Source organism: Papio anubis, chromosome 17 (assembly GCF_008728515.1).
Source record: "Papio anubis isolate 15944 chromosome 17, Panubis1.0, whole genome shotgun sequence".
Lineage (NCBI taxonomy): Eukaryota > Metazoa > Chordata > Mammalia > Primates > Cercopithecidae > Papio > Papio anubis.
Window position 1 is genome coordinate 58,627,150 of NC_044992.1, and position 13,200 is coordinate 58,640,349.

At 43.8% G+C, this 13,200-nt stretch overlaps 1 protein-coding gene across 4 annotated transcripts in view; it reads left to right on the plus strand.

The window, feature by feature from the left end:
- Nucleotides 1-13,200, plus strand: part of PRKCA (protein kinase C alpha) — a 502,775-nt gene that overhangs the window by 338,014 nt on the left and 151,561 nt on the right. For 3 of the 4 annotated variants that reach the window (XM_017950891.2, XM_017950892.2, XM_021929333.2), the window contains 2 exons: nt 1,573-1,684; nt 5,591-5,719. In XM_017950891.2, coding sequence (XP_017806380.1) covers nt 1,573-1,684; nt 5,591-5,719 — 241 coding nt within the window. Of the gene's footprint in view, nt 1-1,572; nt 1,689-5,590; nt 5,720-13,200 lie in introns of all 4 variants that reach the window. The other variant, XM_009191055.4, reaches the window with a different exon arrangement.

Here is a 13,200-nt window from a genome sequence, read left to right on the forward strand (position 1 = left end):
ATAAAAAAAAATTTTTTAAATAAAAAAATTAGCTAGGGGTGGTGGCAGGCACCTGTAATCCCAGCTACTCGGGAGGCTGAGGCAGGAGAATCGCTTGAACCTGGGAGGCAGAGGTTGCAGTGAGCCGAGATTGTGCCACAGCACTCCAGCCTGGGTGACAAAGCAAGACTCCGTCTCAAAAAAAAATAGTAATAAAATTGAATAAATAAAAAAATAAGCAGAGGCCCCAGAAGCAGAGGTGCTTGTCTGCACTACCTGCGTGGTACCTACCTACCCTGTGATACAGCACTCTTCTAAGCATTTTACAAAGACTGACTCGTTTTGTCCTTATTTATAGTAACCACAGAAGACAGATGCTGTTAATTTCTCAGCTTACAGATGAGGCAGAAAGGATAAGTAATTCACCCAAGGCTATGCCTCTGGGAAGTAGCAGAGCTGGAACCTGAACCCAGGCAGTGACTCCAGAGTCTATGCTCTTTAACCACGATGGTCTTCTGTATATAATTTTCCTCCCCTATCCATAATCTGTGAGTTGAGGAACAAAAGCTTAAAAATCTAAAGAAAAAAGATGTCTGGTTGCACCTTCGGTGCTCTATGTGGTATGTAAGAGAAGGTAATGAAATTGCAGTGGGCTCTGGGGAAGCGTAATGTCAGTGCCTTTCCAATTTTCATCTGACCATACTGAGTTTCCCTATAAAAAGCATAAAATACTTTGGAGATGGTGCAGAAGCAAGAAAATGTACCTGTCAGTTTGGATGTAGATCTGGTTTCACAGTGTATTGTATTTCTGGATACCCTGTCCAAGAGGAGATCTTCTGAATGATCCATTTAGGGTTTTTCCTGTTCAGCTTCAAAAACACACCAATGTTGTGTCTACTTGTGCCCCAGCCTGTGCTAGGCACTGGGAAGACTGAGATGCCAAGTTGTTTAAAACACTCTACTGGTCCCCAAGGGCTTTGGTGACCATAGCTCCAGAAGTAATAGCTTTGGTGGAAACCGTGGTATGTGTAAATTTCACCCCATAAAGAGAGGAAACATAGGTATTCATTATGTAAAACACGATGCAGGCCAGATGCAGTGGCTTACGCAGCACTTTGGGAGGCCAAGGCTGGTGGATCACCTGAGGTCAGGAGTTCAAGACTAGCCTGGCCAACATGGTGAAACCCCATCTCTACTAAAAGTACAAAAATACCCACATCGTGGCGGGTGCCTGTAATCCCAGCTACTCTGGAGGCTGAGGCAGGAGAATCGCTTGAACCTGGGAGGCAGAGGTTGCGAAAAGCTGAGATCGTACCACTGCACTCCAGCCTGGGAGACGAGCAAGACTCCATCTCAAAAAAAAAAAACAAACCAGTAACTATTTTAGATATTTATTAAATATAAATTAAATTTATATAATTAAATATAAATTAAATTGTATTTAATTATATAAATTTAATTTACATTTAATTATATAAATTTAAATTATATTTAATTATATAAATTGGGGAGTGGTGGGGCCTGAGCTTGGCTTAATCTAAAAACGTGGTCCTTTCGTGACTAAAATGAGCACTGTGCTTCTTCTCCTCCCAGGACCCCAGGAGCAAGCACAAGTTCAAAATCCACACTTACGGAAGCCCCACCTTCTGCGATCACTGTGGGTCCCTGCTGTATGGACTTATCCACCAAGGGATGAAATGTGACAGTAAGTAAGTTTTCTTTTCCAGTTCATAGCGAGGCTCTGTAGCTCATGTTCAGGGTTTGCTGAGCAAGGAGGGCTCAGTAACTTTTCAACACCAACTCTTCAATAGAGAGAATTAGTTCAGATATATACCAGACTGACAAAGTGTAGAATCTTCCACTGTCAAAGTTCCAGTTTATTAAACTACTTGATTGCCTCATTATGAACCCCAAAAAAGCACTCGATTTATAAATGAGGTAGGGGGTGCTGTCACTTTTTTTTTTCTTCCTTTTTTTTTTTTGTGGCAGAAGTCTTCAATCACTGTAAAATATAGCCTAGTCAAACCCCAAAGCCTCCCGCCGCCGGGTCCACATTTGGTTAGCTTCAAAATAAGCCAAGCAACCATACTCATTATCTTCCTGTGTCTCTAATTAGTGGGTGGACTGTGGAAAAATCCAGTAGGCTCTTCTTAAAACTGAAACCAAAATGAACATAAAAACCAGAATAGCATCTTATTTAAGTTCACTCACCCTGCATGTTTATGGACGGATCAAATGTGTATCAGCCCGGCTCAGGACACTGAGGACCACTGACAAGCAAGACACCAGCCCTTTTCTGTTATTTTTTGTTATGTGTGTATCTCCGTCAACTACCAGGAGGAAAGAAAAGCAACTATGAAGACTCTTTGCTTTGATCATTCTTTTTTTTTTTTTTTTTGAGATGGAGTCTCTCTGTCAACCAGGCTGGAGTGTAGTGGTGCGATCTCAGCTCACTGCAGGCTCTGTCCCCCGAGTTTACGCCATTCTCCTGCCTCAGCCTCCCGAGTAACTGAAACTACAGCCCCCACCACCACACCCAGCTAATTTTTTGTATTTTTAGTAGAGTTGGGGTTTCACCGTGTTAGCCAGGATGGTCTCGATTTACTGACCTTGTGATCTGCCCGCCTCGGCCTCCCAAAGTGCTGGGATAATAGGCGTGAGCCACCGCGCCCAGCCTGCTTTGATCGTTCTTAAAGTATGAGATTCCTCAGGCTATGTTTGTTTAAATACAAGTTGATACTTTTAGGACATGAAAAGTTAATTGCCCAGCCTGTTTTTCTAATAGGTTGGGAAGCACTGTGGAAATTTCAGCCTATTGCCATTTGCTAATGACTATTGCCATTTGCTATGACGGCCAGAAGCTGGTATTTGTATCTTACATGGAGCAAACTGTAGAAAAAGGAACATAAACGAGCATTATAGAGTAGATGGAGTTTCTCAGACACAGAGATTCTTCACCTTACAGAGTTGTACAGCGTCACAACCAAATGCCATGTTTGTTTGCTTCAAGAAACCCTAGGATTTCCACCTGTAATCCCAGCACTTTGGGAGGCCGAGGCGGGCGGATCACCTGAGGTCAGGAGTTCAAGACCAGCCTGACCAACATAGTGAAACCCTGTCTGTACTAAAAATATAAAATTAGTTGGGTGGTGGCGGGCACCTGTAATCCTCAGCGACTCAGGAGGCTGAGGCAGGAGACTAGCTTGAACTCGGGAGGCGGAGGTTACGGTGAGCCAAGATTGTGCCATTGCACTCCAGCCTGGGCAAACAAAAGTGAAACTTGGTCTCAAAAAACTAGAGAAAAAAAAAATCCTAGGATTCCAAAGATATGGTTTTCAGGGGTTCTGCAAGGGCTTACAACTTAAGTGCATTTGTATATATATTTTAACTACTTCAAAACTGGGAACAAAATAAACATTCGAACGTGTTACATACTCAACCTTCACTCCTTGGGCAGAACTTGGTTTCTGCTACAGCATCCTCTTCACCGAAGAGTCGGCTGGGATGGGGAAGCATACCATTAGACACTGTTCCTGTTTGTACATAGTTTTCTGTGTGAATCAGAAGTTTTGGATCCTGTACCACTTTAACAAAATGCAAAAATAAATGAGATGTGGAGGCTGGTCTGAGACATCAACTTGCATCCCTAACCACTGGTTTCAAAGTTCTGTTTGTATCGGAGGGCTTTACTGGTGATCCTTGAATGTCTTTATAATAAATATATGGTATAAATTTGCGTTTGTTAGCTGAGTTGATGCTAATAAAATAACACTCATGTGGTTTACATAATTAGATTCTGCTTTAGATTTTGTTTGCAAAATGGTTTCCTTACTAAAAAAATTTTGAAAACCGCTGACCTGGACCAATGCTTTTTTGTTTGGTTTTGTTTTAAACTCTTTTTCTTAGGAATCTTAAGGCTTCTGTGGCTGCCGCCTGTGCTCCTTTGATGAGCCCCAGAACTGCAACCCCTACTGACCTTAACTTCTGCAGAGAAAAAGCCTCTTCCCGTGCCCTTCCACCTTGTGCAATTGTAATCCTAGATAGAGTTCCACTTGGGATGGGGCAGGGCGTCAGGGGGCAGTTAGCAACAACAACTCGAGTGGGCCAACCTCTCATTTTGTAGAGCTGGAAATGAAGTTAGAACAAATGAGCTTCCCAAGATATACAGCGGAGACTGGAACACGGCCCAGTGCGCTTTCACCTCCCGTACCCTCCCCGTTGCCTGTGTGCTTTCCAGAGGCTCTGGCATTTACTGCCTTCACATTGCAAATTTTGCCCGGACACTTAAACACACAACATGGTTAACGCAAGCGACATTCATAACACAGCTTTTCAGGAGCCTTTATATTGGCTAAATTCGAAGTGTAGAATTTTGAACAGTTAGCCTTGGAAATGGAAGCCTAATAGCATCCACATTTGTGAATTAGCTAATTGCTCTTTCCTCAGCATGTCCATCATTCTGCTGTCAGTCTTTAATCGGAGCGGTATACATTATTCATGATGCTTTTTCAATTTACCTTGTCATGTTAAAATTAAACTCTCCAAATGAAACAGAGAGGAAGACCCCACCTTGATGATTACGGAATAACCTTATTAGCATCCTGGCAAGGATTCGTGAGGATTCCAGGGGCCTTCCCTCCTTCTGGAAGCCTAAAGGTACAAGGACGATCGAGCTAGAACACCTACACACGGTCTTCTGTTTGTTTCCGGCACACAGGATTCTTTTCAGGGTTTCTTTGGTTCATTGCAATAATACTGATCTTTTTTTATCCTCCCCCTGTCTCACCCACATAATGTCAGCTGTAAGGAGTGGCTGATCATGCTAGGCGGGTATTTGTTTTACTTGGAATAATATTTAAATATTTGAAGACAGGTTTAAAATACCAAATACAAGTTCTTTGGGGAAAAAAACACAGGCAGTGTACTTAAACCTTGTTGAAAATACAAGGTTAGCTGAGGAAAGGAAAATTTAATGAATTTTCTATACTCAATCTGCAGATTTTCACTGTTTCTCAGTGGTAAGCCCAGAAAAGCATACAGAATTCATTAGCAAAAAGTCTTATGTTTAAGCTGGGAGCAGTGGTTCACATCCGTAGTCCCAGTACTTTAGGAGGCCTACATGGGAGGACCGCTTGAGCCCAGGAGTTCAAGGCTGCACTGAGCTAGGATTATGCTACTGCACTCCAGCCTGAGAGACAAAAGGAGACCCTGTCTGAAGGAAAAAAAAAAAAAAATCCTATGTTTAAAATTTTCATATTACTTTGCCTCTGTGTACCTAAAATATTAATTCAGCTGAGCTTTGTACATATTTACCTGTGTGAATTTTGTATACTGTTAAATATTTGAAACAATCACAGAAGGCCAAGCTGGGATATTTTGCTTCAGTGAAGATTGAGCAAATATGGTATGGGTATTTTAAGGATATTGTCACTCACATGAAGCCTGTGCTGTACAGGACATCTGCTAACAGTTCTTTATGTCACCAAAAACAGTATAGCAAAGTATCGAGTTGGGGGTAACTCATTTTCACTTCTGCTCGTGCACCAAAACACTGAGGAGCGGTGGTTGGAGTCCATATGCCCAGCTCACCCTCTGCTTTCTTGATTCACAGCCTGCGATATGAACGTTCACAAGCAATGCGTCATCAATGTCCCCAGCCTCTGCGGAATGGATCACACAGAGAAGAGGGGGCGGATTTACCTAAAGGCTGAGGTTGCTGATGAAAAGCTCCATGTCACAGGTAAAGCTTGCTCATCCCGGAGCAGCATCGTGGGCAGGCATTTGGATGAAGGTTGATATTAAGGCAGGGTGGGGGCTGAGCTGTATGCCCTGAGGCCTCTGGAGAGGCAGTTGCCCTGGTGGAACCATCACTGTCTGGGAGCCCTGCAGCCCTCTGAACCCTCACGTTAATACACCTCCCAGGAGACGGGTCTGTACACCCAAATTCCCAAATACTCAATGTCACACGAAGTCACAACCACTGTGTGGATTGGACTATTCTGACAGCATGGCCTGTATACTCTCCTCCCGGTGACAGGGGGTCAGGGGAGCCAATTAATCAAAATGCTGTTGGAGGGAGTGGAACTAGAACAAGGGGAGGCAAATGGATGGATGACCCAGGTGTTTTGTGGCATTGGGCTGTGATGGCCCAATAAATCCACCTCAGCAACAGCAACAGTCGTTGAGTGCTTTTGCTTCCCCTGTGTTAGGGATGGTGCTAGGAACTTCACATAGATTAATTATTTAGACCTGACACCTAGCTGATTATTAACTTCATCTTCCAGAAGAGGACACTGAGACACAGATCAGTCCTTTGCAGTGTGACAGTTAGTAAGTGAGGAGCTGGGATGGGAACGGAGGCATTTGACTCCAGATACTGTGCTTGTAATTACCACAGCTCCCACAAACAGCCTGGCTAGGTGACCGGAATTCCCTGTCCACAGGCCTGGTTACTCCCTCCTCGGGGCTGTTTCTGGGTGGGCTCTGCCATAGCATGGCTTTTCCTTTGGTTTTCCCACCAAGTCCACTTTCGGTTAATCGGCACACTCAGTCAAGTTATCCTGGAGTCCTATTGGCCTAGGACCCATCCCGTGTCCTCAAGATAACTTGAGTTCTCTGTACCATGACCCACTCCATGTTGGTGTGTGGTTGATCTCTCAGGCATCAGCCTATTTCCTTGTATTTGGGGGTCCCAGAGGGACCAACTGTATACATTACTCTTGTTGACAAGGGCATTCATCTTGATTTGATCAGCAAAGGTATCTTCCATTTGTATCTAGGAATTTGAAGCTGTCATAAACATGGAAAGACTGATGCTAATCTATTATGTTTAGATAACAGAAAACATAGAAGAAGGGCTTAGGAGGATCTGTTTAAGAAAAAAAAGGAAAGGTGGGGGCATCCAAAGAAAAGCTTACTTTTGGAAACATCCTCAGGTTTTTCCTTTGAAAGATAAGCAAATGTTCTAACCAGGGCTGTCCGCTCAGGTAAGAACTCAGAGAAAACCAAAGGATTCCAGGGTATTGCTAGGAAAGGGTAACAGTTTGCCTCCGGATAACCTTGAAACCAGCTATAGCTGATGGTCAGAATGGAATTGGGAATGAAATCCCTATCATAGATACAGAATCCCTTCTGACTTTTTGTAGATTTTAGAGAAATTCTTTTATTTTCTCAAGACCATCCCTATAATGCCTTTGGGGCTGTGGCTGTCACCTGCATTTCTTTTTAATGGGCTGATGCTGTCCTTGGAATCCACTCTGTCCTTGTCTGACAGCCAGGGCCCCTCTGACTGGGAACTGCTGCTCTCTGCCCAGAGGAAGATGGTGTTCCTTGGGGGCCATGAGCTAGGCCATGAGACCCCTCTGCAACATCCCAGCCTTGCTCTTGTTTCTCTTTTCTACTAAGGCTTCCACATTGTCAAAACCACATATGGGGGGGCAGATTTTGCAGTCAAGGGGAAAATTACCATAACACCTAATGTCCATAGGTGGTAAAGGATCAAGGAGCATAAAGTAGAATGCCTACGGGCTAAACATTTCTATGCTTTTCTTACCTTTTCCTTTATTTCCAAAGCGACTGCTGTTGGCAATAGAATAGACATCACAGGTGAATATTCAGAGTTTAATTATGGGTTTACATGTGGCTACCTTATGGCTCACTGTAAGGCAAGAATGCCTGGACAGAGCATTTAAATGTTTAGCTGGCATTCTTTGTGTTTCTAGATAAAGGAAAACATGCACACTGTGCATGCTGGACACACCCTGTGCCGCCTTCGGTAATAAAAGCAGCAACCATATGTACTGCCTGAACCTTCCAGTCTCTCCTATGAGCCTCAACAGCCTTGCAGATCTAAAACTGCACAGAGAGGCGCAGGTGCCCTGGCTGTAGTGGCACAGGTACACAGGTGGAAGAGAAAGGTCAGACCTCATTGTGCTAGAGCTTACATCAGGCTAATTCCTCTACTATTGCCAAGAGTTGAACTTGACTCACAATTGTAGAATCAGCTTAAGGAACAATACCTTTCACTGGGTTGGACATTGACTTTTTACATGTGAAAGCCAGCCAATATTACTTATGGCAACTATCTGGGCCAAGTCCCTTGAGAATTAGTTTACAAATTTTTGTAGAGCTATAGCTCCACTCTAGGAATGTGAATTCAGCAAGTTTAATAATAATAATGTCTTATTCCATTCAGGCCGCTATCACAAAATACCTTAGACTGGGTTATTTATAAGTAATAGGAATTTATATATCACAGTTCTGGAAGCTGGGAAGTTCAAGATCGAGGCCCCAACAGATTCAGTGTCTGGTGAAGGCTCCATCTCTGCTTCATAGATGGCACTTCTCACTGTGTCCTCACATGGAAAAGGAAGGCAGGCTGTGTCCTCAGATGGTGCAAGGAGCAAACTTGCTCCCTGTTATCTCTTTTATAAGGCTCTGCGTTTGGATGAAATATCCCAAAGCAATTACTTCCCAAATGCCCTACCTCTTAATACTATCACACTGGGAATCCAGTCTTAAGATATGAATTCAGACCATAGCAAATAATAGCAGCAGCTCACAGCTACTCAGTGCTTCCCCCACAGGACCACTTTTTAAGTACTTTATGTACTAACTTTTATTCAAATCTGTGAAGAAGTTGACTTTATTATCCTTACTTTATAGATGAAGAAATAGAGACACAAGGAAATGAAGTGACTCACCCAGAGTCACACAGATGGTAAATTGCATGGCTAAATATTTAAATGGCAGATGCAAAGAGAAGATATTTTGATGACAGTATCCATAAGAATTGGAGTCTATTTTTAAAGTACAGTTGTGTGTGTGAAGGGAATCCAATCTTAAGTATGGAAAGTCAGGCTCAAGGAAATAACTAATTAGTAATTACATCTTTAACATTTTTAATTTAAAGTAATTTAAGATTTTCAGAAAAGTTGCACACATAGTACAGAGTTCTCGTACACCCTTCACCCAGCAACCCCTGGTGTTAATGCCCTTGTATAACTATAGTAGCTGATAAAATTTTGAAAAATAGGTACTTACAGCCGGGTGCGGTGTCTCACGCCTGTAATCCCAGCACTTTAAGAGGCCGAGGTGGGTGGATCGCTTGAGGTCAGGAGCTTGAGACCAGCCTTGCCAACATGGTAAAACCCCGTCTCTACTAAAAATACTAAAAATTAGCCAAGTGTGGTGGCATGCTGTGTAGTCCCAGCTACTCAGGAGGCTGAGGCAGGATAATCGCTTAAACCCGGGAGGAGGAGGTTGCAATGAGCCCAAGATTGTGCCACTGCCCTCCAGCCTGGGCGACAGAGCGAGAGTCCATCAAAAAGAAAAAGAGAGAGAGACAGAGAGAAGAGAAGAGAAGAGAAAAGGAAGGAAAGGAAGAAGGAAGGAGTACCCGTATTAGTTACTAGGAATTGTTTTAAACAGCCGAATAGAAGACATCAGACTCATCTTCTTTCAGTATAAAAGGGCCGCAAGTGGTACTAAGCAGAGCCCCCTTGGGGCAGCACTTGCCAGTGATGGATGGCATCCCCACCCCCAGTACCTGCCTGCACCATTTCCCAACCAAATAGTTCAGGCATGAGTTTATCTTGAGAAATGTTTTCATACCAGTAGCTACCATTTATTGAGTGCTTGCTCTATATTTATTGTTAATAGGACTGGACCTTTGTGCTCAGCATTTTATGTTCATTGCTTCATTGACTCCCCAAACAATCCCATGAAGTAAATACTATTATTATCCTCCTTTTTGAGATGAGCAAAGGAGCTGAGAAAGGAAGAAAATCACTCCAAGTTACAGGGTGGAAAGTGATGTAGTGGGGGCCGCAGCCCAGGCCTGGCTTCCACAGCCTTGCTTTCAGTACATAGGCTATGAATGTTCCAAGTCTCTCTTATTAATTAGAGTCTCCTTTGGAACAAACAATAAACCCATAAATATTTGCTAAAACCACAATCAGCACCCCACAAGGTTCTCTGAGGTCACGGAAAGTCCCAACATGGGACTTAAAACCAGGGGAGAAAAGAGTAACACAGGAAGAGGATAAAGAACAACCCACATCCATGTAAAATTAAGTGCCAAGTACGTGGTGATGAAATAGCACACCCTTGGGAGGTGCTGAGGGTGGGGAAGGGGACAGAGATGGAAGGAACCCGTGGAGAAGCGGCCGACTGAATACTGTAGGTATTTGAGAGGCAGAGAGGGAAGAGAGCTCCGACTGAGAGAGGTAGAGGGCTGTGGGAATTAGCCTGGTGACGGCTTTCATGAGAACACAAATATAAACCATAAGCCATCACACGCAGCGTTTATGGTCCAAATGTGAGTGATTTCTCGGAAAATGCATTTAAACCTAAACGCTGAGCAGCTGTGTTAATTGCTAGGTTAGTTCCAGCTGTGTCTTACCTGTGTCGAATCGCAAATTTTACGCAGTAATCCCAAAGTAACATAGAAACTCCGAACAGGAGCTCTGCTGTGGGATGGAAACCACCCTTTGCAGTCAGAGGTGAGTTTTCTTTCTAGCTTGGTGGGGTGTTTATGGGAAAGCCCTCCGCTTTAGCAGTGTATTTTTATTTTTTGCCTTCGGGCAGCGGTGCTGATGTTATCAGAATAGTGTTGCATGTTTTTTTTTCTTCTTCTTCTTATAGGAGATTGTAATTGGTTTTCTACACTCTGGTGTGTTTTGTAAATTCGGTTTATAGGCGTAGTAAAAAAAAATCCCTCATGGGAACCAATTTTCAATTTAATCTTGTAAGTAAATGGAAAAAATATCGGGTGCTTTACAGCTGTTTCAGGAGCATATCTCTCCCACAAATAGATTATTCTGAAGAAGAGTCTCATTTTCTCAACAACTAGACGTTGTTAATTTGATGTGGAGATTGAAGTTTTAAACTGAACTCCGGTCGGGGAGGGGAAGATTTCCTCCCAGCTCTTACCGCACAGGGACTCCTCCTGCCTACCTGGGGCCCTGCGTGATTCGATGTCTGTCACCCCTGCAGGTACGGAGACTCACCCTCATCTTATTGTGTATTCCCTCTGTGTGTTCTTCCACCTTATCATGGTGTATCTGCTAGAGAATGAAGGAAACGAGCCTCAGCCTTGTATGATAATCATTCATTTTTTTGCTTCACCCATTGATCATACATTATTGAGCGTGTGTCCTGCTCTCTTCCTGGCACCAGGGATGCTAAGATGATTAAGACCTAGACCGTGTCACAGACCATGTCAAAGACCACACAGACCGTGCAGTACCTGGTTTTTTGAAGTGCAGTGGGAGTTTGGGAGAAGGGGAGACTCAATGGCCCTGGGGAGGCAGTAGGTGACAGCTTCACATCGGAAGTGGCAGTGGAGCTGGGAGGACAGGGAAGGGAAGGAGAGGGCATTCCAGGCAAAGATGCAGAGTGTGTTCAGGAAGCTCAGCACCATCCAGGATGTCAGGAATTTCAAGTGAGAGTTGGAGAGAGCTGGAGGGAAGTTTGTTTCTTTCCATTTTCAAAGTATGAGAGCTGCAATTATCAGTTTACCAGTTGCACAATCCTTAGGAGCCGTGTGCACAGGCTCTGAGTTAAATATTTCTTTTTAAAATGGGAAGATTTTAAGTTGCAGGTAGCTACATTTTCAGCAAGAACAGAGCCTGAACCCTAGACATCACCCTGAGATTCACAGTGAGCAGAGATCTTCTCTGTCATTGCTGGGTAAGGAGACGCAGCAGGTAGTGCATGCTTTGCCTAAAAGCTTTCCACAGGTACCTTTTGCAGTGACAAGCAGGCTGTGGAATATAATAACTTGAGGGCTGCCAGCAAGGAGATGCACCAAGCTGCTTACTTAAAGGAAAAGGTGTTAGTTGGAAGTCGTTTCTGTTCAATAAATCTTAGTTATGGGATTTGGATCCAGATCAGGAACATAAACGGTGACACAGCAGATATATCTGCTCCTTTGTGTAGGGATGGAGAGGGTGCTGGCAAGAAGCTGCTTTTCCTCAGGGGCACCCACAGTGCCCACTGTTGGTGATGCTGCATTTGACCACTTAGTTCCGTGTTCTTAGCGGATCCCTCCACTGCAAAGGTATTTTTGTTGTTGTTGTTGTTTGTAATTAATAAGGAATCTGGATGTTGTACTTGATGACCAACAACCTCCCATCTAATGGTTTTAGCCTTAATTATTTTTTATTTTATTTTATTTTACTTTTTTTTTGAGACTCTGTCACCCGGGCTGAAGTGCAATGGTGCAAGCTTGGCTCATTGCAACCTCTGCCTCCCAGATTCAAGCGATTCTCCTCCCTCAGCCTCTCGAGTAGTTGAGATTATAGGCGTGTGCCACCATGCCTGGCTGATTTTTGTTTTTTTGGTAGAGACAAGGTTCCACCATGTTAGCCAGGCTGATCTTGAACTCCTGACTTGAGGTGATCCACCCGCCTTGACCTCCCAAAGTGTTGGGATTACAGGCGTGAGCCACCGTGCCTGGCCGATCATTCTTGATTAAAAGAAAGTAAGGAGACATGATTACCAAATGCAATCTTTAGCACATGGTGGGATCCTGGATCCAAGAAAAAAAAACAACTGTTAAAGAACATTTGGGGGACAGTGGGGACAGTTGAATCTGGACTGTATTTTAGAGAATGTTTTTGTACCAGTGTGAAATTTCTGGGTGGTAATGGTCATGTGATTATGGACGGGAATACGGAAATATTTTAGGGGTCATTTTTCCTGATGTCTGCAACCTACTTCCAAATGGTTCAACAAAAGCAAAAAAACAGACAGAAGTCTGAAAATAGGACCAGGCAGGGGTTGGGGGCAAGAAGAAGAGGGTGTGTGCAGGCAAGAGCACCTGTGGCGGAATAATAGTGACTCTAGAAAGTGATATAGTACTTCAGTTCACTGTACTGTTCTTTCAACTTCACTCCCAAAAACTTAGGCAATGATATCTGTGTCTGGAGCTTTGTTTCAGCTGATCCAGTACTTAAATGTACTCTCTAGAGGTCATTCTTGGCTAGAAGGAAGCCCCCGCTGAAGCAGCCATCAGAGCCCTTCGGCAGTCCAGCTTCCTTGCCTCCACCATCTTGCTTTATGACCCTCCCATGCCTCTGTCCATGGCCACCAACAGCTTTCGTTTTGTGGATGGCACACCAAAGGAGACAATTATTCTGCCCCCACCCTGTGTTTCTTTGTGGCTCTGCACTGAGGCTGGGCCTTGAAGCCTGGTTCATGAAGAGCACTCACCTGGCC